Raw genomic sequence first — 26,434 nt, 5'->3', positions numbered from 1 at the left:
AGTTTAAATCCTAGGCCAGTGACAATATAATGAGTTCCCTTGCCATATGCTCTCCTGAATTATGAGGAGGGAAGTAATGTCCAGCCCCCAAGGCCACCCCAGCCTCCTCACTCCTTTATCTTGGAAGTCTTCCTTGACATCCCCCCCCACCCCCAGCTGTGTGACTACCTCACACCTTCCCATCCTCCCCACCCCCCACCGTCTGCAGAAGCTTGCTACAGAGTTCCACGCTCTGCAAACTCTGCAATGGTTCCCTACCTACAAACACACATCTTTCCCCGCCCTGAGGAAGAAAGAATGGCAGCCGCAGATCTTCTTTAAACTGTCTTCAGTCCTAGGCTGGGGAGGCGCTCAGCGGGTCAATCACTTCCAAGCAGCCCTGACACTGGAGCTAGGGTCCCCAGAACCTGACAGGAAAGGTAGCACAGGCATCAGTGAACAAGAGCATGTCTCAAAGAAGGTGGAAGGTGAGGATAAATACTGGAAATTGTCCACTGACTTCTACACACTCAACTTGGCATGAATGTGCCTACATTCACCTCTCTGTCTCTCTGTCCACATGTGTGTGTGTGTGTGTGTGTGTGTGTGTGTGTGTGTGTGTGTGTCTGTGTCTCTCTGTCTCTTATTCTCTTTCTCTCTGACTCTCTCTCACACACACCTCTATTTTTATGTACGTGTATCTACATCTCTATTTCCATTTCTGCATCCTATGATCAATGCCTGTATCTCTCTGTGTGTATATATGTCTTATATATTATTTATAATCTATTATCTAACTACAGAGCAATTTACATTGCTCGTTCTTAGTCCTCAGTGTACACTAAACTTTTTGGTGACACTTTTGTGTGTACAGTTTTCAGAGGTTCTGTGCATTGTGTGCACAGTATCCTCCATTTCTGATTTTTGCATCTCTTGCAATGGGTTCTCATAAACAGTATTCCCACTGGGTTTCTCCCAGGAAGCGTGTATAGGGGACAGGTGTGGACCACTCAGGGAACTCAAGCTTGGTCTCTGGATCCCTTATCGCAGCCAGCCATGGTGAGTTCCTCTGCTAACAGAATATACTAACTGCCAGGATTCCTGTCCTCAAGGTGCTGCCCAGAACTCTTGCCATTCCCTTTGTTGAAGTCTCCAGGAACTTGGGGCTCCCTCCCATCCTGGTCCACTCTGATCTGGTGCTGACAAACTGGACCAAAAGGAACCCAGAAGGGTAAGGAGGGAGAAGATTCTTCCGATATCCCAGAAGAGGACCGAGATTCAGGCATGGGAAGACCTGGAACTTTAACTGCCCTCACAAAAAAGGCTCAGGGGCTTAGGGCTGATTTATAGCGAGCCGTACATTCACGTTCATCATTTGCTTTACAGTTCCGATGAAAGAGTGAACACACACATTTAAACCGCAGGCCTTTCTTCTTTGTGGGCTCTAAGTCCGTTGGCCCCAGACGCTTTTCCGTGTTGGTTCCACTTCACATCTGGGTTTCTCAACTTCAGCCTCCTGCATAATCACACTGTGCTGTTTTTTCTCAGCACACACTTGGTGTACTGCCCCTTCTGCCCTCCACTCAAGTCAGGTTAGGACTGGGTATCAGGGAGGAATGAGCACTATGATTGTGAATGAATGAGTCTAGGTATGTGGGGTTCTGATCTGTGCATTCCATCCCACCTAGTTTACACCATCTCACAGTTGAGCTGGGCACAGAAGCATTTGTCTACTGACTTTCACACGAACAACAAATCCGTGAACACTTCATTTTCACACTCAAATTTGTTTCAGGTTGTAGACACAAGGCAACATTTACTTTTGTGATAAATTAAAACCACAAAGGAGAAATTGAGGCTAGATATAAAGAAACCTTTCTTGGCACGATGGTTGTAGGTAGCCAGGGCTTGATCTTTGATCAGTTATACAGCAATAAAAAACTGGTATGCATGGAAAGCTATTGAATCTAGCTTAGAATTGGGGTGGGTTGAGATAATAAATATATGTGCATGGATTATTGTAGTGACTGTATTGTGTTGACTAAGCTGGGTTTCTGACCCAAGGCAAAAGGAGACGGGATGTTTAAAGGGAGAATGTGTCTGCTCTGGGGTGAGAAAGTCAAAAACAACCAGGCAGGGAGGTGCTGGGCCCTGAGACGCAGGTGCAGGCCTGGGGCTCCCCCCACAATCCTTTTGGGTGAACGTATTCCTGACATCTTTTAAGATGTCAACAGGGAGCTTGGTGCTTTCCAGAAATGAAAGAAATAGAAGGGAAGCACTTCCAAAGCAATTCAGTATTGAGACAGATCAGGACATCTAAAGACATCAGGTGTCTTTAGAATTCCAGGAGAACAGCAGGGGAAGCCCGGCAAGGGGGCAGACTCTGATTTAAGGCAAGCCAGTAGCAGGTGGGAAAGGTTAGAGTCACTGATGTGAGTATTGTGGGGAGGGACAGCTAAACAGAAGCATGGAGGAATGTGTGCCTGTGCAGACACAGGGCACTGGCGCTGTGAACTGAGACACAGGACACGCTGTCACTCAGTGGCTCACTGTCCAATCACAACCCGTGGTGTTGTAGGCATGCGCTGATGAGTGTGTGTATGCATGGGCGTTGCCGATGAGTCCGATACTGGGGACCCCAAGAATGATTTCTGGTTCCCAACTGAATTGTTTTTTCTTTTTTGTTTTTTTTTTTTCTCTTTGTCATTGCCAATAACTGAAATGTGACCAGACCATGGGAAATCAGGTAAGTGTCCCTTCAGAATCCCTGTTCCCTTTAACGGCTTATGATAAAACTAGAAGGGAACGTGTCAAGCTCTGCGGACAGCAGCATGACATCAGCTATCTAAGAACTCCCGAAAATGCCAAGGACTGTGCTACAAACTCAATAGTCCCAGCGTTAGCTCTGAGAGAGGCAACCTTGGAGGGGTGAGGGGATTCATTTTTCTTAACCACATGTCCCTGTCTGTCTACAATAAAAAGTGCTGCCGTATCATAAAACAATGAACGTGCTGTTCACTGTGATGGAGCCTAGCAGTCTCACGGGGATTTCTCATTTCTGTCTGACATCTGCAAAGGCCAGATGCAGGCAGGCAACGGTGACAGGAGGGTCCCCTTGAAAACCCTTGTCCTCTGGTGGACTGGGGCCCTTGCGGGTAGGTCTGGTCTACAGTCAGAGGCTCCGCCTTCCCTGAGGAGCAAAGGTGGCCGGGAAGCCACTGTGGCACCAAGCACACGTCCCCCTCAACTCTGTGGAGAGTGTAGGTGGAAGGTGCCGACATCATTCCCTGAGCGAACACACCTCTGCTGGACAGACGGCAGACGGTAGTGCGGGACTCCCATCTGCTTTGATGTTGTGAGGTTCGAGTCTTGGCTTTGCTCATGCTTGCTGGAAGTAAAGCAGATGCGTGGCGCTACTTCTTCTGATTTGTTGATCGGGTCAGCTTTGAATCTGATGGGAGATGTCAAGCTGATTAGAAATGTCCCCTCTTGACAGTCTTCCAGCCCCAGCTCTGTGGCAGCATTTCATTCTAGGTTAGGACTCCAGCCAGGCCCAGAGGCACACACCCATAATCTTCACACCTGGCAGGCAGGGGCAGGATGGTTGTGAATTTGAGGACAATATGCCATAATGGTGAGACCCTCCCTGCCTCACAAAGAAAAGAAAAGGGTAGGGGGAAGCAGAGGAGGATTAGGTTCAGTTCTCAAACTATGCTGGATCTGGCCATGAACAATCGTTTATATGCCCCTAGATAAGAAGATAAGCTGCTTCACCTCCCTGAGCCACAATTTCAGTTCCGTAAAAGGGAACACAGGATTCACTTTGACCACTCTAGCTCTAAGACCCCTTAGCTTTACACAAGAATGATGGGATCCCGAAGGACCAGAAACCTTTTGCTAAGAACTGTCCAACAGGGTAGGTTCCCATGACTCTTCCACTGGGCCAAAGGTCAATGATCCTCTAGGCCATGGTAAACACCCAGGGTCTTCAGGTTAGGGCAACTTGGCTCTAATCGACATGGTCTCCTTTTTTCCTGGTGGCCTCTTTCTCCCAGTAACCTGGAAACCATCGTCTCTTTCCCCGGGGGAGAGAGCCTGCGGGCCTTCATACTGGTGACGGTTTTGGTGGAGAAGGCAGCGGCGCCTGGCATTAAGGTATCTTCTTGCTTCACAGCCCCTCCATCTTCAGTCACGCACTCACTCTGTCCCCTCCCTGTGGTGGGTTTCTCCATATGGACAGACACAGGCCTTCTCCTGCTTGGTGAAGTCTGAAGGAAGAGATCTGAGTTCTAGTCTCTGGTGTCAGCACCCGTTTAGCCTGGAGTGGACCATTCCTCCGTCTACACACAGGCACCACGTGCAGAGTGTAGTGGAACACACTGTACTAGCTGTCACAGCTCATGGTCCTGCAGAAGCTAGAGTCACATCGGTTAAAAAGAAAAAGGCTATTCTGTGAAAAGACGGATAAAAGCACATCTATGCTTAAAGGATCAAACTTCTCTACAGAAATGTCAGCTGAGTTAAGACCTGAGGGTGTGTGTGTGTGTGTGTGTGTGTGTGTGTGTGTGTGTGTTGAATTTCTTGCAACTCTCAGAAGAAATGGTCTCTTCCAGATAGCAGGCATCATTGAGGTCACCCAGGTGACCCAGCCCTGGGGGCTGCAAAATTCATTTCTTTTCCTTCAGGACTCACGGCTTCTAGCTGGGCAGGGTATAAGACAATAGACAATGAAGTGGAAGCCTTCATCTCTCACCCTTATCTCTAGATTAAGATGGATTTATGGCTTCATTGAATGCCTGCTGTTCAATAGAGTGTCCAGTCCTGACATAATTAATGCAGAATCTTCCATTCTCAAAAGTGAAAGTAGGAGCCGGAGGGTAGCTCCATGGTCCAGCAGGAACTTAGCCTGTGCGAGCCCTGGGTTCCAGGCACATGCGCACACTGTTGTGAAATCCCGTGGTCACTTCAGTCCCCATCCATTTGCCTCGTCCGCTGGAAGATTCAGCATCTGATGGTAGTTCATCAGTCTAGCTGAGGAGATCAGTCTAAGACAAGGAGGGCTTCCGGGCTGATGGAGCCGAGAAACTGGGGAGTCTTCGGAACCTGTCCGATGCCACACAAGCGCTCTGCAGGGAGGACGTCCCAGCTGGGGAGGCCAGAGTAGAAACGACCATGATATGGGAAACCCAAAAGGAACGAGAAAATATTAGCGTTGAGGGCCCTGATGTCATAGATTATGATACTCCAGCACTATGCCAGTGGTGTGGGTTGCTCCCCCCGGGATCTGCCTGCTCTTTGGATTTTAACAGAAAGTAGGGAACTGAGAAAGTGCATCTCAATCCTAGGCCCTGGTTCAGGGAGTGGAGGCCGTTCTGCAACACAGCCAGGACACCCTGCTCCAGGCCCTGCAGCAGGTGAGGCTCTCCATCCAGGACATCACCAGAACCTTGGCCCAAATGCATGGTAAGAAGCCTTGGGTAGAGCCTCCAGGGGCCTGGACCTGGGCGGGTCCCTAAGTGGATGATGGTACAGCTCTCCACAAGATGGCGCTGGTGTTCTATCTTTGTTTAGCACAAACCAAAGGAACCAGAGAAAGATTTTTTTTTCAGGTGATAGAAACATTTTTGCAAAATTGTTTTGTATATTTTCCTGTGCATGGGGGTAGTTTGCCTTCTTCAGGGTCCAGGCTGAGTTTTTGTGGAAGTCTGGGAGATTGGATGGGTCCCAAGGGGAATGTTGGTTGTGTTTCAACTTCCGTGGTTAGCCTGCTGGGAGCAGGGCTGTTGGTGGAGGTGTCCCTAAGTCCCTCTGGATTCATTTGCTTTTCCTGTCTGTGGGTTCTGAGAGACCTGAACCTGGCTTTAGAATTCTGTGACCAGTGCTGGCAGGAGCTGAAGGAAGGAGTAACTGGTGCCCCCCTTCCCTGGTGGCTAACTCTGGTTCTGGAGGTGCAAAACAATTTTCATTAACCCAGAAATCTATCAAGTGTGCTTGCTGGGCGTTTAAGGCAGGTTCGATGCAGGAGCGTGGTCCCTTTGTGTGAGAAACAGGCTCAAACACTCTTTTCCCTGAGTCTTGACTTCATGTAAGGAAGATTCTGGGCAGTAGTGTCCACAGGGCACAGGGTGGGAAGGAGAAGGTGCAATGTTGCCACCTTACACTGAGTAAACGTGGTCATCCCAGGCTCTGTGATGTCCCCTGGAGGTCACAGGATTATGTATTTCCCGTCCACTTTCCGTTTCCTTGGATTTAACCTTAAAGCTCTCATGGATGTACCATTTCATTTCCCCAAATGCTCCCCACTTGGTGACACGCACAGCAGCTTTGCCAAGACACCCTGGATCGTTCCTCTTAAGTGTCTCCAGATCCTAAGTTGAACACTGGAGTAGTTGGGAAGGTTCTGAGGCTCTCCAGTGAGTCACACTGTGTGCACTGTAGTGTCAAACACAAGTTTCCCCAATGCTAGTTTTTGACCATGTTACAAGCCCAGAAAGACCTTCACGATCCCCTGAAAGAGTCCCAAGGATCTGGGGAGCTCCCAGATGTACCCATTCCACCCCATTTGATCCCAAGACAAGTTTCCCCATGCAATGGGATTTTCAAGGTTCTATGACTTGCTGTATCCACATACATGGGGAAAGAGGGCAACGTGCCTTCACACCTTTTCAAAGATGGTAACAGCACCCTCCATACCATCCCATGAGCCCCTCACAGTGCGGGCAGGCCCTCCTCTCATCTCAGGATGGAGGATGTGTCCCGGCCTCTGACATTCCTCCAACCAAAAGAGCAGTAAGGAGAAGGGGAAAGCCAGAAATGGCCAGCGAGTTCCCATCTTGAGTGCTGAGACACCATGTGAAAACCCAATGCTCCTAACTTTAGCAAGTGGCCTGGGTTTACTCTTTCCCTAGCATACAGGTCCATAAAAATGCCTTTTGTGGACATCAGAGGCCCACTGCACTGCAAGCCAGGTCCCCAGGCCTTTGCCCAACTTAACATACTTGTTGTACACACTGCTCACCAACAGCTAAAACAATAAAACCAGACCGCTGTGTTCATAATCCAACTCCCCATGAGGCCACCCCAGTTCTAAACACATCTGCCATGGTCATCTGCTGTCACTTGCCTTACTTCAGCACCGTGTACCCGTGTGGCTGTCTTTGGAGGATGTCTTACCTATAGGGCCCACCTGGGTGGGAGTTTTGGGATCTGTTGGACAGCCAAAATATTTTCAGGGTGTCAAGTATTTAAACCGCTTCCAGGCATAATTCTGTAGCTTGTTAGCAGGTCGTGCCCCTAAGAGTCAGTTCCCCCTTAGGAAGTTCAAGCTACCTATTTTTCTCCAGAAAGTAATTTATTTCTTGTTCTTCCTTCGGAGTCAACAGAAGGTCTGTCTGGCTTCAGCCTGACTCACTTAACCATTTTTTCTTTTAAGCACCCGGGGAGATGCTCCCATGTAAAACAATGGCTGCGCAGCATAAGGATTTGAGTCTCTGTGGTGGTTTGAATGTAACTGGGCCCCATAAGCTCATGGGGGGTGTCACAAGTAGGAGGTGTGGCTTTGTTGGAGGAAGTGTGTCACTGAGGGGGTAGGCTTTGAGGTCTCATATATGCTCAAGCCACACCCAGTGCCTCGGACTACTTCCTGTTGCCTGCCAGCCCGCTCCTTCTCCAGCAACCTGTCTGCCATATTGATGATAGTGGACTAAACCTCTGAAACTGTAAGCCACCCCAATTAAATGTTTTTCCTTTGTAAGAGTTGCCGTGGTCACGGTGTCTCTACACAGCAATAGAAACCCTAACTAAAACAGTCTCCATCCCCAGTACCCAAGCAAACATCTGGGAGTGCAGTTCACATCTGTAATCCTAGTGCTGGGGAGGGGGAATGGGAGGATCCTGGAGCTCGTGGCAGCCAGTGTAGTAGAATCAGTGAGCTGTAACTCTCAATGAGAGACTCCGTGTGTGGGAGAGACACCCGACATTGACCTCTGGCCTCCATACATTATGCACACACAAAACACAGGCATGCACACACAGGGGTAGAATTGTTCTTTTGATAGGAGTGAGACATCAAATGTTCCCCTCTGATCGTGTTTAATGATGCCCTCCGAGGAGGGAGGTGGGGGTGGGGGGCTGGACTGTGAGCCTTTGCTGCCTGGCCCTTTTGATTCGATCATCTAATTTTGTCAAAGGACTTTTCAGTTTTGTTTTGTGAACTTTTTTTTTCTAAACCCATATGGAAAATTATCACCTGGAAATTCCCTCTTAACTTCACTCATGTTTCTGTTTCTAAAGTTGTCCTTCACTGGTGGATTAGTTACTTAAGCAATCTGCATGTATCCAAACTATGTAAGCTGCTTCCTGAAATCCAGTTTTACTTACTCCTTAAACCCATTTTTTAAAAAAATCATGTTTAAGCATCAGGTGTGAAAACATATACCCACTGTTCTGGTTAATTTTTTTTTTTGTCAACTTGACTCAAACTAGGTTCATCTGAGATGAGGACCCTCAATTGAGAAAAACATCTTCATCAAATTGCCTGGGAGCAAGTCTATAGGCAATTTTCTTGATTAATGATTGACGTGCGAGAGCCCAGTCCACTGTAGGTGGGGCCTGGCTGCTCTAAGAAAACAGGCTGAGCAAGCCATAAGGAACCAGCCTGTAAGCAGCACTCTCCCATGGCTTCTGCTTCAGTTCCTGCCGCCAGGTTCCTGTCCCGACTTTCCTTGGTGGCGGAATATAAGCTAGAAGATGAAATAAGCCCTTCTCCTCCCCAAGGTGCTTTTGGTCAGGGTCACAGCAAGGATAACAAATACACATCGTACCCAAGGCAGCTCTCAGTGCACTGAAGATTTTTTAATTCTAACAGACGACTTTTAAGGGGAACAATGTATCAAACTACCTAAAACTATGCCAACAGTAGGTTTTTGTTTTGTTTTCTGCCTTGCTGGGGATGGCGTGCAGGCCCTTGAGCATGCTCCGTAGGTACTCACCCAGCGCCCCTCATCCCCAGCATCCACAGTTGTCTCTGATTTGGTTAACTTTGATTTATCCACGTATTCCCAACCTTCCTCACCCTGCTCTCTCCTGCACGTATTTATTTGCCCCCTTCTGGTTTTCTTTCTCTGGCTGTCAGAAGACCCTCGTGCAAAAGCAGCTTGGGGAGGAAGGGGGTTATTTGGCTTACACTTCCAGGTCACAGGCCAGTACTGAGGGAAGTCAGCAGGAACTACAAAAAACACAGCCTACTACTACCTTGCTCTTATGTTTACTGTCCGCTACCTTTCTTCTACCTGCCCATGGATGAAGCCCCTCTCTCATCACTTAGCAATCAAGAAATAACCCACCGCACCCCTGCCATGGGCCCACAGGCCAATCTGTTGGGGGAAATATCCCAGCTCAGACTCTTTCAGATACCTCAGGGCTATATCAAGGTGACAGCTGAAGCTAACCAGGAGCTCCCTTTAGGATTTCTTTAAGACGTATCTGCTGATAGATTAGAAGATGCCAAGCTCTGTTGCCTGAAAACTGCCTCCTTCCTCTCCAGGACTAGAATAATATTTTCGTAGCAACCAAATCTTTGCAGGCAGAGCATGTCTGTATGTGGTCTTCTGGCTCCAGTGTTTGAGGCCTGAGCTGTGGTCGCTCTGTCTTCTCCCCCTGGCTGCTTGTATCGACTTCGTCGCTATTTCTTGATTCTTATTTCTGTTTTTCCACTCATTCTTACTGGTTGTCATGTTATCTTGTGCATTTGATTTTTTTTTTAAACCACGCCATGCTGATTATTCATAAAATATCACCCGTAAGCCAGTCCTTAAGAAGGAGGAAGAAAATGCTTGTACTCCATTCTTCCTGGTTCCTGGAGATGCTAAACTACATCAAGTCAACTTGGAAACTGAGGTCCAAGGACCAATCAGGCAATTACATTTGGACTGAACATCTGCATCATACAACTCCAACTTTCCAGGCATGAATTATTTTAATTTTGCTTTGTTCTGTATCAAGTTCACTTTCATTTCATTGCGTGTGGCAAGCTGGGCAAGCTGGGCAAGCTGGGGCTGCTTCACACTGAAGGTGGAGGCGTCAGCGCTGGCAGATGCCAAGTTAATGCCAGAGGGCATGGGTGTGAAATTTACCCCTGAACTAAGCCCACGGCCTTCCTCTGGCTGCACCACCCAGAGCCAAAGCCTGTCGGGATTGGCAAGTGTGTTCCCCACAGAACTACCTTCCTGTTTGGTTTTGTGTTTTCCTGGTGGTTCCTGGATTTCTTCATGGCTCTTTGGCTACTTTCTGGTGTTTTTCTTTCATCCTTTCTTTTTCTTTCTTTCTTTTCCTTCCTTCCTTCCTTCCTTCCTTCCTTCCTTCCTTCCTTCCTTCCTTCCTTCCTTCCTTCCTTTCTTTCTTTCTTTCACTTTAGCAAGAACCCCTGCATTGCTTTTCAGTGGCTAGAGGCAACAACACTTCACCACCACACTTAACTGGAGTTGCTTTCTTGAATGCTGTTTACATCGGTTCCTTTGTTGACGCCATCATGTCTCTTGCCTGGCCTCAGTAGCATCCTTCCAAACCTCCTCCCTCACCTGTGTCATGGGCTCGGATTCATGGACCACACAGTGGCTCCAGGAAGGTTTTACAGCCCAGTCAGACTGAAGCCCTTTTTGTCTTAGATTCTTAGCAGGTGCTCAACCCAATCACTGTACCAGAGGCTTTATTTGATGACAAGAGGTGTCTTCTTGGGGCTCTGTGTCCCCCATTGTTTTTGTGATTTTATTGAGATCACTTTCATGTATGTATATATTTTAGGAAACTTCTATTACATTAGGCTTCTAAACTACTCCTCAAATGACCCTTAATTTTAACTATCTCTCCTTGTATTCCCTCCCTCACGCTCCTTTTCCTTCCCCATCCTCACTTGATTCTCCTGTTGTAACCCCCTCCCCTCCCCATCTTTAATTATCTATTCTATTTAGTCCCCTGTTCTATACCTAATCTCCAGTTCTACTGACTGTAGCTTGGTTACCACTGACTTATCAGCTAATATCCACCTATAAGTGAATGCATACTATATTTATCTTTCTGGGTCCGGGTTACCTCACACAGGATGATTGCTTTCTAGTTCCATCTATTTACCTGTGAATTTCATAGTTTTAGTTTTTCTTAAGCAACTGAGTAATAGTCCATTGCACAAATGCACCACATTTTCTTTATTCATTCATCTGTTGAAGGACATCTGGGTTCTTTTCAATTTCTGGCTATTATGAATAGAGCAACAATAAACATAGTTAAGCAAGTGTCCTTGTGGTAGGATGAAGTGTCCTTTGGGTATATGTCCAAGAGTGGATCTTGAGGTCAATCAATATGTGATTTAATGCTGAGTAGTGTTTCTTTTATGAACTTAGGTGTCTTTGTGTTTGGTACACAGATGTTGAGAATTGCAATATCCTTATGGTGGATTTTTTTCCTTTGAGTAGTGTTATTCCCTATCTCTTCTGATTAGTTTTGATTTAAAGTTTAGTTTGTCAGATATTAAAATGGCCACAGCAGCTTTCTCCTTAGGTCATTTGGTTAGAATATCTTTTTCTATCCCTTTACCCTTAGGTGATGTCTATCCTTGATGTTAAGGTGTGTTTCTTGGATGCAGCAGAAGAATGGATCCTGCTTTTGAGTCCATTCCATCAGGCAGTGTCTTTTTATTGGGGAATTGAGAACTTTGGTCTTGAGAGTAATCAATAAGTGGTGTTTGATTCCTGTTATTTTGTTGTGGTGGTTGTGGTGGTGATGGTGTGTGTGCATGTGCGCGTGCGTGTGTGTGTGTGTGTGTGTGTGTGTGTGTGTGTGTGTGTGTGCACGTGTTTCCCCTCTTTTGATTTGCTGGTCTGGGATTACTTACTCTGTGTGTTTTCTTGGTGTGGTTAACCTCTTTAGGCTGGAGTTTTCTGTCTAGTGCCTTTTGTAGAGCTGGATGTGAAGATACATATTGCTTACATTTGGTTTCATCATGAAATGTCTTCTCCTTTCCATCTAGTCATCATTAATTCTTACAACTTTTCTTTCTTTCTTCTGGCTAGGAGTGCTAATACAGTACCAAAGGGAAGTATTGATCCTTCTTTCATGAATCACTTTTAAAATATCCACTGAATATATTTTACATTTTCATGTAAATCCTGTTGTATCTATCACAGTGATCACTTGGCTTTACCTTTAACACATTAAGTTGTATAAAAGAGTAATTCAGTACGCACTATTACTTCTTCTGCAAGGAGCTGTATATATACTTAACAATATGGATGAGAGAGAACACCAGTACCCAGGAGAGACCCCAGACAACAATCTAGCGCATGGGACATAGTCACACTTGAGATGAGAGAGTGTGGCCACACGGAGGGGTGTCTCAAAACGTTGAGGCTGTACCATCCCAGGTCTTGCAGGCTTCAGAGAAAATGGACAGGGAGAAGGGACAAAGAACTAGACTCCATGTGTGATAAGAGAACAGGGAAAGTGATCGGAAGAGTGTGTTATTAGTTAGACTTTATCAAAGGATGTTTCTTTTTCTCTCAGAAACAAAGAAATGTAAGATAAATGTGGACTAGTTTCCAGAAGGCAGAGGACCTTCAGTAATGTAGTGAGATCAACCATTCAAAGCTGATCGAAGATGTTTGGAATTTATATAGCCATGATGGCACACTTTCTTAGGTAGGAGGCCATGCAGAACAGAGTCCATCCTCCCCAAGCATGGCTGCCCATGCTGGCCAATGCCGCTTGGGGTTAATAGCCTTGTTGACCTGCAGTGACAACCCCTGGGAAGCCCTCAGCTGACACAGGAACTTCTGGACATTGGTCATCTGCTTTTCCTCTCTTAGCTTACCATATTCTCTAACACATCATGCTTATTTAAAGTATTACTTTTTAAAAGGATAGTCTTAATCTCTTAGTGGTGGTGGTGAAGTGCAGAAAACCGAAATACCAAAAACCGCAAACAGAGGAGGCTGGCATAAGGAATGGGTTAACAGCCCTGGGAGGGCCCATGCCCCTCTGCAAGGGAACATTCCATCTGTGCTTGTTGCTTCCATTCTGGGCTCTGCATAGATCAGATAGGAGTGGGGGAGCCCCAGGAAAGCAGAAGGGTCCGGGCACCTGTGGCCAATTGCATTTTGCCTGTGGTAAAGTTGACATTTGATTGTTTTCCAGATTATGTAGACCCAGACATATTTTACACAGTCATCCGGCTCTTCCTCTCTGGGTAAGTACAGTCCAGTTGGTTTCCTGCCTGAGAGCTCTGTACAGTTTCCCAAACTGATGTGAGGACAGACAGACAGAAGCTTCCTAAAGTAAGGAATATAGCAAGTGACCGAAGCTGGCAGTCACCGCCTGATTCCACTCTAGGAGGACGGAACCCAGGCGCCATCAGCAGGAAAAGGGCTCCAAGCCTGGGTCCTTATGTGCGAAGGGGTTGTCATTAGCCACCGGACTGGAGCCTTGGGTCCTCTTAGAAGCCCAACTTAATGTCAGGGACAAAAAATAAACAATAGGAGTAGGGAAAGAGGTGTGGAGGGGAAGGAGAAGAGGAGGAGGAGGAGAGAGAGGAGAGTGAAAGGGGTAGGGGAGAGGAAGGCCAAAAAGTAATAGTCACATTTTTCCCCTTTGCCCTTTGACCTTATGAGGGCATAGCATCCAGGGACCCATCTGGAAGCCAGGGTCCAGGTCTTCATCTGACTGAACCATCGCTGCCCTGCTCTTAGAGTCCCTGGCCTTCCGAGTTGTGGGGATACAGTTTGGCTGTTTTGCTGTGTGGTAGCAGGAATAGTCCAAGGCCCTTGCTAGGCCATTCTTCACCGATTCTGGGTACCTTTGTTTTGTCTCATGGCTATATGATGCCCTACCTCTCTGTCTGTCTCTCTCCTTCTGTCTCCCTCCCCTTCCCCTCTTCTCTCTCTCTCTCTCTCTCTCTCTCTCTCTCTCTCTCTCTCTCTCTCTCCTTCTCTCTTCACACACACACACACACACACACACACACACACACACACACACACTCATATTGAGCACATTTCTTCTCCCAGTTATTCCTACCTTTGACATACCTTAATCAGATTGTCATCCAATTCACCAACTACCAGAGTTGAGTCACTTTCGAATGTTTGTGTCTTGTTGACTTGGAGGGGCATGGGTTGCTGTTGAGAGGAAGACTCTAAGCTGTGCCTGGACTCTGCAGGAGACAGACCAAATGCTGAATCTATTATTGCTGTGTCCCCTTGGGAGACAAACGAAATGGACGCATATATAATGCACTTCCTTTAATTTAGAGAGCTGTGGGACACTTTAAGAGGGGGTCTGGCTTGGGTGGTGAATTGTAAAGATTAGAAACAAGATTTCCAGAGAGTAATTTGAGAGAAATACAGATGCCAATGAGCTACAGGGGCATACGGTGTGGATTCTAACCAGCCCCGAAGGCCGTGTGCTGAAGGCTTGGCTGCCAGCCTATGGTGCTAATGAGAAGTTATGGAAGCATAGAAAGCAGACACTTCTGGAGGGAAATTATGCCCTTGAAGGACTTGGGAGACCCCAGCGCTCAGATCATCAGCCTTGCTCTTCCATGTTCTCTCCACCATGATACAGCCAAAGCGGTAAGATCAAGGGTCCAAGGACCAAACCTCTAACCACACCAAAACAGCTTCACATTCTGATAGGCCGATTCTTTCAAGTGTTTCCCCATGGCGACAGTTTGGATCTAAGAAGTAACATAGGCCTCTTTTTTTTTTTAATGAGACCCTACAGCAAGCGTATGCCGGATCCGGTCAGTGAGTCAGGCCTCCCCGGGCTTTTCCCTGCTGTGAAGCCCCTGTCAGCTCTCTGTAGTGGTATACACCACCACCATGTGTTCAGCAGCTTTAAACACCTGTCTGTTCCCTCAGTTCTGTGGGCCCAAAGCCCAGGCAAGCCCAGACGGCTTTCTGTTAGGGTCTCTAGGGGTCCGAAGTCAAGGGAGTCGGAGGGTTGGACTCTCATTATGGGATTGTTGAGACGCAATCTCACTATGTAGCCCAAGCAGGTCTCGAACTTGTGTTTTCTTTGCTCAGCCTCCTTTGCTCTGGGGTTCTGGGTCTATGTACACCAACATGCCTAGGCCAAGGTGGCTTTCGCTGAGAATGTGAGGGAAACCTCGCCTCCCAACTCAGTTAGTGCGAGCAGATCAAGGTTTTGCTTTGGTGTGTGTGTGTGTGTGTGTGTGTGTGTGTGTGTGTGTGTGTGTAGATGATATCTGGGCTGCTAGAGGCTTCCTCTGTTGCCCCTTCACCCTACCAATTCTGTCTTCTGACGCAGTGGTGGCACTTGGAATTTTTCTAGAACTACACGTTGTCCTGACTTCTCCCTTGGCCACCAGCCAGGGGCAGCTTCCCTTAAAAGGGCTCATGTGGTTGGGTTCAGTGCAGTTGGATGAGTCAGGGAAATTCCCACACGAAGGCTAAACTGATCAGCAACCTTCATTACATCTGAACAGCCCTTCCGCCTCACCATGTAATAATACATCACAGTGACGGGAACATCTCATCGTATTAAGCGTCCGAGGAATTCAGCTGGTAATCTTGGGGGACTAATTTTAGAATTCTGCCCACCAGGGTCTTTCAAAGGAATAAATTCTACTTCCTCTTTTGTCACAGGCCTGACAGGAACCAGAAGGGAGCGTGGTTTTCGTCAAAATAAGTTCTGGGTAGTGACACTTTTTACTCTGGTGTCTACATAGAGCCTGTCCTCGGCTCCTGTCCCTGAGGCTGTTTCCTGTGCAGCTAAGTGGCCGGACCAAATCCTAAGTGTAGCTGTAGTTTCAAAACATCTGCATTGTTGAGAACTTCCATTAGTCTTGTCTTTAAAACGTCAGTTTCCCCACTCTGCATCCATCTTGCTTTTGGTCCAGGGTTTCTCATTTGCTTCTTCAAACGCACTTTTTAAAGGAGAGGATTTCATGTGGAAATGAGTTCCCAGCCCATCACAGTTCCCTGGAAGGCCAGGCACTCCTCCGGGGGGGAAATGTCACTTCATTTTTCTTGTCTCCTCCAACTTCCCCTTTCCTGGGGATTGCTAGAAATAACACCAGAAGGGCTAAAAATAACTTTACCGTAGAGATCGGAAATGAAAACGGCCCCATCCCTTCACAAACAGCGGCCCAGCCTGTGAGTGTCTGTGAGAGATGCTCACCTACTCGGTGAGATGGCGAGTCTCACATAGCTGTGGAGTGTGGAGTGTGAAGGGAGACCGGGTTCTCTGCCATCTGCCTGCAGTGACTGTCACGGTCAGCATGGCCGGCTTTGGCACAGCCACTCCAGTGTGTGATGAATGGACACATCCTGGTGTGTTCTCTGCCTCCGCCACGTCTGATCGTTCTCTCAGGCTAGCTGGGCTTTTTCAAGCGCTTGGCTTGAGTCTTCTGGCTGTGACATACTTGAAGGGGGAACTCCTGCACTGGGGGTTAACTTCCTCATAAAGTGTCGCTCTCCTGTTTCACTAGCACCGAACTCTGATATTCTTTGGGCTGTTTGTTCACAGACCCCTCTGAAGCCCATTCAACTCCCAGAACAGGTTCGGGAAGCAGGTTTCCCCACAAACTAGGGAAATGGAGGCTCAGAAAGGCTTGTCCACTGTGGCTGAGAGATGAGAGCAGTGGCGGGCATTCTCACTCTCCCGGGTTGCTAGAACACTAAATGGCTGGTACTTACTGGATGTTTAATCTGTTCCAGGCAAATAGTACTTGAGTTAGTTCTTACAGTGACCAATAAGATAAATATGAATGTCAGTGCAAAACACAGCTCTTACTTCAAAGGAATAAGGGTTAGTTTATTCTTTGGCCAAACATGAGTGCCCAGAAACACAGATTCAAGTTGTCCCCAAATAACATGGTCCGGTGTGGGAATGAATGGACGAGTTTTTGGAGTTCAAGGACAAAAGAAAGTTACCAACCGAGGGATTTTGTGGGTACACTGATGGGGACCTCAGATAGGCAAGTTATAGTAAACAAGGACAGCTCTATACACGGTCACATGTAGATGGCATGTGATGGCGCTTTCAGCGGTGGGGTGGTGGAAACGTGTCTGTTAAGTCAGTACAAAGAGTCGCAGAGATACTGGGTCAGACAGGAGTTAAAGATAGCCCAGCGATATTTGGCTCTGGATCATCAACCTTCCAACTCTCCATGACCAGTCAGTTGATTAGCCTTGTAGAATCTTTAACCCAGGCATGCCTCCCCTACCCAGGGACTTCAGTTCATACTCATACTACTCAGATGAGGAAGCCAAGGTTCTGAGAAGTTAAATGTGATAAGCCAGGCCAGACAACTAGCACAGCAGAGTTGAGCTTCAATTCTGTATCTTCCCAGAATAGAGACCTTGTCCCACAGCCTGTGGGCCCCCACCTTCTTGTGTATCCCCCCCTTCTGCTTCCTGTGCTGTACCTCCTTCCTGAAGGTTGATAACCATGGAAATTCCTGGGGCAGTTGACCCCAAAACAGCCACCAAATGGGTCAACCTGGCTCCTCCTGCATTTGCAACCCCAGAGCAGAGTTTCCAGAGGTTCAGCATGCAGGCAGGGGAGTCAGCCTGTGGTTGTTGAGTATCTGGGGTCCACATGTCCCTTCTTTGAACACAATGACTTAGAATGACAAGGAGCAGAGACACCGGTATAAACCTGCTACTTACCCTGTCAGCCAGGGGATGCTTTGTTCGTTGGCAAAAGAGGAAAACACGCTTCTTGGTGGAGGTAGAATGTGATAAAGTTCTTAGGAAAAGGACTACAGACATGTAACTTCGGAAGGCAAGTTGAGTGTGTCAGGTCCTGTTATCTTGGTATGTTCAGTCTGGGAACTGAGCTCAGGTCTTTGTCACTTTAGGAAAGAAGGTAAAACTTGCCTAGCCTCATCTACTGCCGCGTGGCCAGGGTGAGAAAGTGAGTGTGCTTGCGTTTGTAAAGGGTAGGCACCACAGGTGCCAGCGTGATGTGCTCTGCTTTGCTGTGCTTCAGGTAGCAGTCAAGACTAGGAAAAGTCATGGGGGGTGAATATAAGAGAGAGAGGTGGAAAGAGATGGACATGAAGAGGAGAGAGGGGGAAGGAGAGGCGTGTGGGCAGGGGCCCCAGGCTTCGTCCTTGCAGCCGTCTGTAGGCTTTGGTGCCCACAACCTGGGTTCATTGCTGCTCTTGTTAGCCATGCTTGTTATCAATGCCTGCTGTGACAAACCCAAACCATTTGATGACAGGTCTCACGGAGAAATAAAAGCCAATCCACCAGTGTAACGCTACGAGCATTTCAGTGTTTCAGGGGATAGCAGTTGGGTGTCTGTGTGTGCTTGTGTGTAATTGGGAAGCGTGTTGGTGGGGGTGGCTATAGAGTTTGAGACGAGCACAGGAAGTGGGGACTCGTTCAGAGACTCTTAATTGTTCTGTTGGTGGCGTTGATGTCACAGATGCACGAATATGACGGAGCTGTTTAAATCACTGCAGTAGGACCAGTGAGGAAGATTCCCGTCCTCCGCCTCTCTGGAAGAATCCTTTAAATGGGGCAGAGAAGGCCTCCATTACCATGGCACGGTGTGAAGCTGGAGTTGAGCTAACACCTCCTTGGATACTCTGGCAAGATTCACTCTCCGTTCCTCAAACCACCGTTCATGCCATGCCCACGTCCCCGCTGGCTGGGGGTTCACGGCAGAGAAGGCGCTGTTCCCTGGAGCAGCCTTCTCCACTCTTTCTTTTCTTTCTTCTTCTTTTTGGCTCCTGCCTAGGTGGAAGGACAACCCAGCCATGCCCCTGGGGCTGGTCTATGAGGGTGTGGCCACAGAGCCTCTGAGGTACTCGGGAGGAAGCGCAGCCCAGAGCTCTGTGCTTCCGGCCTTCGATGAGTTCCTGGGCATTCGGCATTGCAAGGGAAGTGGTAAGCAACCATCCCATCTCATCTGTCCTCTCAAGGGGAGAATTAGGCAGAATAGGGAGGCATTTTTACCGACTTATAAAACCAGGTGTAAATGAAAATGTCCTGAAGTTTATACCTGCCTAAACCCCCAGGCAACTGTGTGCATGTTAGTCAATACCAGGGCATCAGACCTCATCAGGATCTTGGGTTTGTTTCCAAGTTTTAAAACGTAGCTGTGACCTGGGCTGTTCACTGTCCTGTGGGCTTGGGTCCCTAATCTGTAAATTCAAAGGCTCGGACCTTGTGTGGCCCAGTCTGAAGCAGCCAGTAATGGAGCCCTTCTCATGAAATTGTCCAGCCTCCCGCTGAATGCATGTGGACCAGAAGAGGGAGCCCATCACTTTGAAGCCTTTGAAAATAGTTATTGCTTTGCCTGCCAGCATAGAGCTATGCCCTGAACAGGTACAAAAAAGGTATATCATGCTACCAAACTTTAACTTGGATCAGAACCAAAAAGGATTGAAATTCTGCACAAGCTGGTTCTCTGGTACCAGCAGGGCTGTTCCTGGATTTCAGCATTTGATGTTAGTTATTGACTCTCTATAAACAAAACAAAAACAAAATAACAACAACAAAAAACAAAAACATACAAATAAAAACCCCCACATTAGTTAAAGGTGTAATGATTTTTCTGGTAAACACTGGAGCTTTCAGTATTTTGGCTTTGACCCAGAGAGGGTCTTTGCTAAAATACCTGTTTCCCAATATCTTCTCTATGTACTTGGTAACTTCAGTTACCTTGGCTCCACCCCTGACTCCCCACCCCCTGTAAGAAGCATCTAGCAAACAGAATTCACCAGGGTGTTTCACCAATCAGTGTAAGGTCTGTGTGCATGCTTGTAGACATGCCTCATAGCCCTTAGCGGGGAAACATCATGTTATTCATGTTCGGCTTGGGATATGCACACCCTAGCGAGTAGATTCCTGTCCAACTTTATTAACTGAGAGATGCTTGCTTCTTCTTCTCGTCTGTATCTCCTGTACATCTGAGCATTTGGCAACTATAACAAAAGCCTAACTAGGCTGAGTGAGAACCCTATCCAACATTTCTGGTCCTAGCATGTCTGGAGCAGGAGACAAAGGGTCCTGAACGTCAGCCTTGAGCTAAGGTGTTACTCTGGGCTGTTTCTTTTCAGTAGGCTTTCTGCACAGAATGAGAGACTACATGCCTCCTTCCCATAAGGCCTTCCTGGAGGACCTCCATTCAGCTCCTTCACTGAGGGACTACGTACTGACCTCTGGTGCTGGGTGCTGCCTGATGGCCTATAACCAGTGTGTGGAGGCGCTGGTCGAGCTGCGCAGTTACCACATCAACATGGTGGCACGATACATCATCTCCGCTGCTGCCAAGGCCAGGAGCAGGATGCCGAGCCAACTCTCACCTCATGCCTCGGAGGACAGGGGCACTGGGGGCACCGCAGTGCTGAGCTTCCTGAAGAGCGTCAGGGAAAAGACCGTGGCGGCCATCCTGGATCCTTGTGCTTAGCAGTTCACATCCTGCATCCTTGTGCTTAGCAGTTCACATCCTGCATCCTTTTGCTTAAGCCCATGGGAGTCAGAGCCAGGACCAGAGCTCTGCCTGAACCCAAGTGTATTTTTGCTCCGAGAACACCATGATCTTTGTTCATAAACTGTGGCTCCCATTCACACCCCAGCCCCAGCCACTTCGTTTGCTAGAAACCTTTCTGCCCTGCCCAATCACTCTGCCTCACAGCAGAGAGCTGAAGCCATGTCTCCATTTGGTGGGCAAGTCCTAGATATCCAAGCTCAATTGAAAAAGAATCAAGTTGCCTTTGAGCATACCACCTCATCTTTTCCTCCCCTGGACCTCTGTCCTCCCCCCCTCCCTGTCCCCTCCCTCTCCCATCCCCCTCCACTGTCTCCTTTCTGGTCCTCCCTTGTTTGCTCCCCTTTTCTTTCCTCCCTCGAAACAGGATCGAACTATGTACCCCAGATCAGCATCCAACTAGAACCTGTGATCCCCCTGCCTCAACCTCCTGAGGGTATACATATGTGCCAACTGTTACGGCTCCGTTCATCTCTTTTCTTTTGGAGATGACATCTGAGGTTCGCACATACCAGGCAGCTGCTCCACCACCGAGCTTCGGTCCCAGGGCTCTGTGTTTCTGATTTTGAAAGAAAGTCTTAGGAGTTGCTTGGGCTGGTGCTGAGCTGTTTAGCCCAGGCTAGCCTTAGTGTTTGAGTAGCTGGGATGTATAGGAACGAGCCACTGACTCATGCTGCTGCTGCTGCTGCTGCCGCCGCCGATGACATCGATGATGATGGTTGCCTCCTCCTCCTCTTCCTCTTGGTTTATTTTTGGTTTTTGGTTTGAGGCAGGGTCTTACTATGTCTTAGCTCAGGTTGCCTTTGACTCAAGGCAATCCCCCCATCTCAGCCTCCCCAGCACCGGGAAGCAGGAGCCACCACAGCTGGCTGTAGATTCACTTAATTCTCTAAGTCCCTACTGTACTCCTGTACAGAGACTTGGGAGGGACCTTCTGGGACCTGAGGCAGCCTTCTCCTCCCTGCCCACGCTGAATTCATCACTGGGGTTAAATGCTCCAGTGGAGATATGTGGTGCTGAGCAAAGAAACCAGAAGTCACCAGCCTGGGGACCTCAGCTACTGATCTGGAACCGTTGTGTCTTCCCTACTTGGAGTATTCATGGCCAATTCTATTTTAACTCTCTGCTCTATTTTTAGGACAATGTTTTTCTTTTTCCTAGTGACACTGGAATGTGTATTTGAAAAATGTTTTAATTGACCCTTTGAAAGTAAGTGAGCCGCATAGGAATAAATAGTAAGTCCACATGTTTCGGATAAAAATAAATGTAGCTTTTATTTTCTAAGTTTCTAGCTCAAAGTCTTATTCTACCTGGTTGCAGAAAACTCAGATCTCACCAGTTTAAAGTCAGTTCCATTAATTAGGGTTTCCCACTTTTCCAATGTGTATGTGTACACACATTAGATTTTTGTTCCATGGTCCTGCCTAGGAGAAGAGCATTGGTAAGGACCATTTGATCATTGTCCAGCCTCTTCCAAATGTTTGTCCCCTGTATGGATCTGGGTCAGGTGGACTTAGCAGCCCAGTTCATCCTATCTAAAAAGCCTTTCAGTCCCCCATAGTCCTGCTGTTCCATAGTTCCTGTGACCATAGGACACATGAGACTGGCTTAGAGTCTCTACTTTCCAGTACCTGGGGGAGAGAATAGGCTAGCTCCAAAGGAGAGCTCAAGCCAGGGCCTACACCAAGGCATTGGGGCTCTTCCTGTCTCATGTCCTCTGGGATCCATTCGGCTAAGGACTTCTCAGAGACTCAGTGTCGGGAGGTAGACATGGCTAGGCTAAGGACTTCTCAGAGACTCAGTGTTGGGAGGTAGACATGGCTAGGCTAAGGACTTCTCAGAGACTCAGTGTCGGGAGGTAGACATGGCTAGGCTAAGGACTTCTCAGAGACTCAGTGTCGGGAGGTAGACATGGCTAGGCTAAGGACTTCTCAGAGACTCAGTGTTGGGAGGTAGACATGGCTAGGCTAAGGACTTCTCAGAGACTCAGTGTTGGGAGGTGCACATGGCTAGGCTAAGGACTTCTCAGAGACTCAGTGTCGGGAGGTAGACATGGCTAGGCTAAGGACTTCTCAGAGACTCAGTGTCGGGAGGTAGACATGGCTAGGCTAAGGACTTCTCAGAGACTCAGTGTCAGGCTCCTCTGTCACTGCTGTTGCTGCTCCTCTTTCTGGCGTAGGGTTTAATAGTGCCCTCGTCTCTAGTTCCATCCAGAGCCTCAGTCCCAAAGGCTGAGCTTATGATGCCTCAAAAGAGCCGTTCCTCTCCACCCGACATCCTTGTTTCCTGCTGAAATCTCTTCTGCAGCACCCACCATAAGGGTGCAGATGTACTTATTCATCTCAAATTTTCTCTGGGGTGAACCCTGTGTGCTGTGGGTCCAGGAAGTATCTGGGGTAGAGAATAGTTAGCTCCACACCCCCACCTCTTGCTGTTCTCAAAGAGTGGGGCCTTCAAGATAAGACCTGGCTTCCAATTCTCATTTTTGAAACAATGTGGTTTTCAATCAGTCCCTTAAAGAAACAGATCCGTGGTTTCTTGCTTATTATGAAATGAAGATATCAAGCCTGAGGGTGGATATACAGGAAGGAATAGAGTCTGGGACAAGGTGTGTTGTGAAGTGGGGGGCTCAGGTGTGTTTCTCAGGTGTGTTCCTCACTTGGGTGTGTTGGAGGTAGAAAATGGCAAGGGTGTGGTTTGATACGGCTGAAAAGTCTGTATTCTCTCCAGCTTGTGCCAGTCATACTGGTAGACACACCGTGTGTGTGTGTGTGTGTGTGTGTGTGTGTGTGTGTGTGTGTGTGCCTGTGTGCCTGCTTGTCTATATGTGAGCCGTGTTAGTGCAGGTGACCACAGAGGCCAGGAGAGGCCATTAGATCCCCTGGAGCTGGAGTTCCAGGTGGCTGTGAGCCACCTGATGAGGGTGTTGGGCACCAGACTAGGTCCTCTGCGAGGGCAGCAAGTGCTCTTAATTGTGGAGCTCTCCACCCCCACCCCACCCCCACCCCACCCCCACCCCTGCTTTTATTTATCATTATTTTTAAATCCTCACAGTTGTGAGGTCAGCACTAGGGCATTGAGCATGCTAGGCAAATGCTGAGCTGCATCCCATCCCTGAGCACAGAGTCTCTTAACCAATGTATAAACTTCATGTTCTGAGGAGGCTGTGAAGGATGAACCCTCATCTGTGGAGACGGGACTAGGCCTCGAAGGTCAAAACTGTGTGCACAAGGCGCTCTCAGCCCAAGTTGACCTCGTGACCAATGCAGGAGACAGGAAGGCACTGGTTCCTTACAAGGTTGTGTCCATGCACAGCTGGAGTTAGCTTTGGTTATTTTTAAGAAGAGTAGCAAAGACTCCATGTGATTTTAATAACCAGACAACAAAAGCGTTAAAGCAAAAAGTCTGCCTTGACTCCTGAGCTAGCTCTGAGTTGGCCTTTACGAGGGACACAGTTCTCTCAGCTTTTAAAGTGCCAAGCCAGGGCAACAAGTCCAAATCTCATGGACCGAGTCTTCTCTGGCTCATTTGAAAACTGTCATTCATTCATGCCAGGCGATGGTGGCATACACCTTTAATCCCAACACTCGGGAGGCAGAGGCGGGCAGATCTCTGTGAGTTCAAGGCCAGCCTGGCCTATAGAATGAGTTCCAAGACAGTCAAGGCTACACAGGGAAACCCTGTTTCGGAAAACTAAAAAAAAAAAAAAAAAAAAAAAAAAAAAAAAAAAAAAAAAAGGAAAGAAAATTGTCCTTTATTGTTTCCAAATAAGCGTTAAAGTGAAGTCTCTCTAGAAAGAAAAAGGGAAGAGAGACAAGAACCAAGACTAACTCCAGCTGTGCGTGGACGTGACTTCCTAAAGAGCAGTGTCTTCCTGTGTCCTGCATTGGTGATGGGCTAAGAGGGCCTGTGCTCACAGTTTTGACCTTCGAGTCCTAGCCCTGTCTCCACAGATGAGGGTTCATCTTCACCAGCATCCTCAGAACACAGAGGAGGAAGGAAGGGGAAGAAGGGAAGGAAGGAGACAGGAAGAAGGAAGGGAAAAGACATTTCGGGATTATAGTCCAGATCTGATTTCATTTTTAGATCTTGGATAAAATGTTCGGTACTTACCAGCCAATCGTTGCTTCCAGAACCATGAACCCACCCCGACTGCCATCCTGCCTTTCTCCCGCACAGATGTTGTCTTTGCTTTGCTGATGGGGGAGATGCTTGTCTTCCTTTGCTCATTTAACAGTAAACTTAATAAAGAAGTCGGCTTTTACTGCTTTCGGAGACACAATCGCCAGTTAGCGGCTGCAGTTTAGCATCTGCTTCCTACGAACATTAAAAACTGATTTCTTGAGTGTAAGCAGCATCAAAAAATAAATGAATTTTTTTTTTTTGCAAAGTCATTTGTTCTATAAACTCACAAATCCTTGGGACCGTGTGCCTCTGTGCAGAACTAGCATACCAACCCCATCGCATCCTTACCTTTAATTGTTCAAATGGCTTTGTTCTCTCTTTCAGATAGGTACCTGTGGGCAATGTTACTGTGCTCTGTGGGAAAGCTCCTGCAGGAGCCTGGATACGTCAATGGCCCCCTGGGCTGCAGTCCTCTCACTGGGCCACACTGCCTTGTAACTGTGGCGTGTGTGTAGCGTTTACATGCCAACATCCCTTTGCATTCTGACCCCAAGCCTAGCCAACATTAGAGATGGGAATGGCTTTTGGTTGTGCCGGGAGTCTTGGGCCAGAGACTTTCCCTTAGAATTACCAACATTTTAAAGCCAATGGGGCACACAACCTTCCCAGCCAAAATATTCTAAAATTATTTACTATTCTATTTATTCTAAAATTAATTATTATGCAATACGTGTTGTTTTGTCATCTGTTAACATTATTTCTAATACACAAATACTTTCATTTTAATCTCGTCAGTCAATTAACATTGACAGTAGTGATTCATAGCGTGACTAATCAAAGATACAAATAAAATACATATGTACATGCTTGCTGGCAATTTAGTTATTTAAGCAACTAAACAAGGAAGAGTATAGAAAATGTAATTGTTGCAGCATTCACAGTGTGAATGATAAAATTCATTGTGTCTCTACACAGTCCAGCAGTGAGCCCACGCTCAGAGTGAAAGGCTGGCCGTGCTGGGCTACCATACAGAGGTGGCAAGCTTTAGTCACCTCCCTCAGAGAACGATGCATGGGCCACTGCTCGGAACCACAGGTCACTGGTGCCAACATCACTGCCTGGGTGACAAGGACCAAGCAGGTGGATAATGTATGCCAGATCCACTGGTCACTTTTAGCCCTCAGTTTGGGACCCTCGACTCTTTCTTTAATCCTTTGCTGCAAAAACTTAGCACATTAGCATACTGACAAACTGAAACTTCCGTTGCTCAAACCAAGACAGACCCAACAAACTGGCGTAGACACCCTAATCGTCTGAAAAGCCCATGTTACCCCGTATCCACCAGCTTCTAGATTGTGCTATAAAGTGTGGAAGATCGGAATTCTTAGAAGAATGGTCTGAAGACGGCTCCTGGAGTTTATCATCTACCTCCTGGGTTTGTTCCCGACTGTGCAATTGGTATTGATCCAGGGAGTGTGGCGGGAGATGCTCCTTTTAAGGGTGAAGATGGAGCTTAGCCAATGATGGAAGATGCCCGTGTGGGCCATGAGGCAGCCCCTGCATGCACGCAACAGAGCAGAGCTGTGTGGAGAAGGATGCTGAGCCAGAGACCGGCTGTGTCTGTGTCTCCTGCTCTACACGACGTCCTAGGAAGTCTGAGAAGTGCAATTCAGAGCAGGGGACTTGCACGTGCCGGGGAGTGTTCTGCCACTGAACCACACAGCCTTGCCCAGAGAACGTCTTCCATCTTATTCCCTTCGGCACCTTTCCTGTTGTTTTGTGTTGATGAAGATCACGGAACCAGAAAGAGGTGGCC

General features: G+C 47.7%; 1 protein-coding gene across 2 annotated transcripts in view; it reads left to right on the top strand.

The window, feature by feature from the left end:
• Window positions 1-21,777, top strand: part of Ido2 (indoleamine 2,3-dioxygenase 2) — a 42,296-nt gene extending 20,519 nt beyond the window's left edge. The window contains exons 4-11 of one of the 2 annotated variants that reach the window (XM_052752774.1): window positions 1,092-1,210; window positions 1,775-1,777; window positions 1,951-1,962; window positions 4,035-4,134; window positions 5,325-5,442; window positions 13,165-13,216; window positions 18,739-18,887; window positions 20,063-21,777. In XM_052752774.1, coding sequence (XP_052608734.1) covers window positions 1,092-1,210; window positions 1,775-1,777; window positions 1,951-1,962; window positions 4,035-4,134; window positions 5,325-5,442; window positions 13,165-13,216; window positions 18,739-18,887; window positions 20,063-20,412 — 903 coding nt within the window. In that variant the 3' untranslated portion in view covers window positions 20,413-21,777. Of the gene's footprint in view, window positions 1-1,091; window positions 1,211-1,774; window positions 1,778-1,950; window positions 1,963-2,710; window positions 2,726-4,034; window positions 4,135-5,324; window positions 5,443-13,164; window positions 13,217-18,738; window positions 18,888-20,062 lie in introns of both variants that reach the window. The other variant, XM_052752773.1, reaches the window with a different exon arrangement.
• Window positions 21,778-26,434: the final 4,657 nt, after the last annotated feature.

This window comes from Peromyscus californicus, unplaced genomic scaffold (assembly GCF_007827085.1).
Source record: "Peromyscus californicus insignis strain IS unplaced genomic scaffold, ASM782708v3 Scaffold_23__1_contigs__length_62951481, whole genome shotgun sequence".
In the NCBI taxonomy this organism is placed as follows: domain Eukaryota; kingdom Metazoa; phylum Chordata; class Mammalia; order Rodentia; family Cricetidae; genus Peromyscus; species Peromyscus californicus.
Note: the sequence above shows the minus strand (reverse complement) of the source record. Positions and strands in the feature narration are given on the sequence as shown.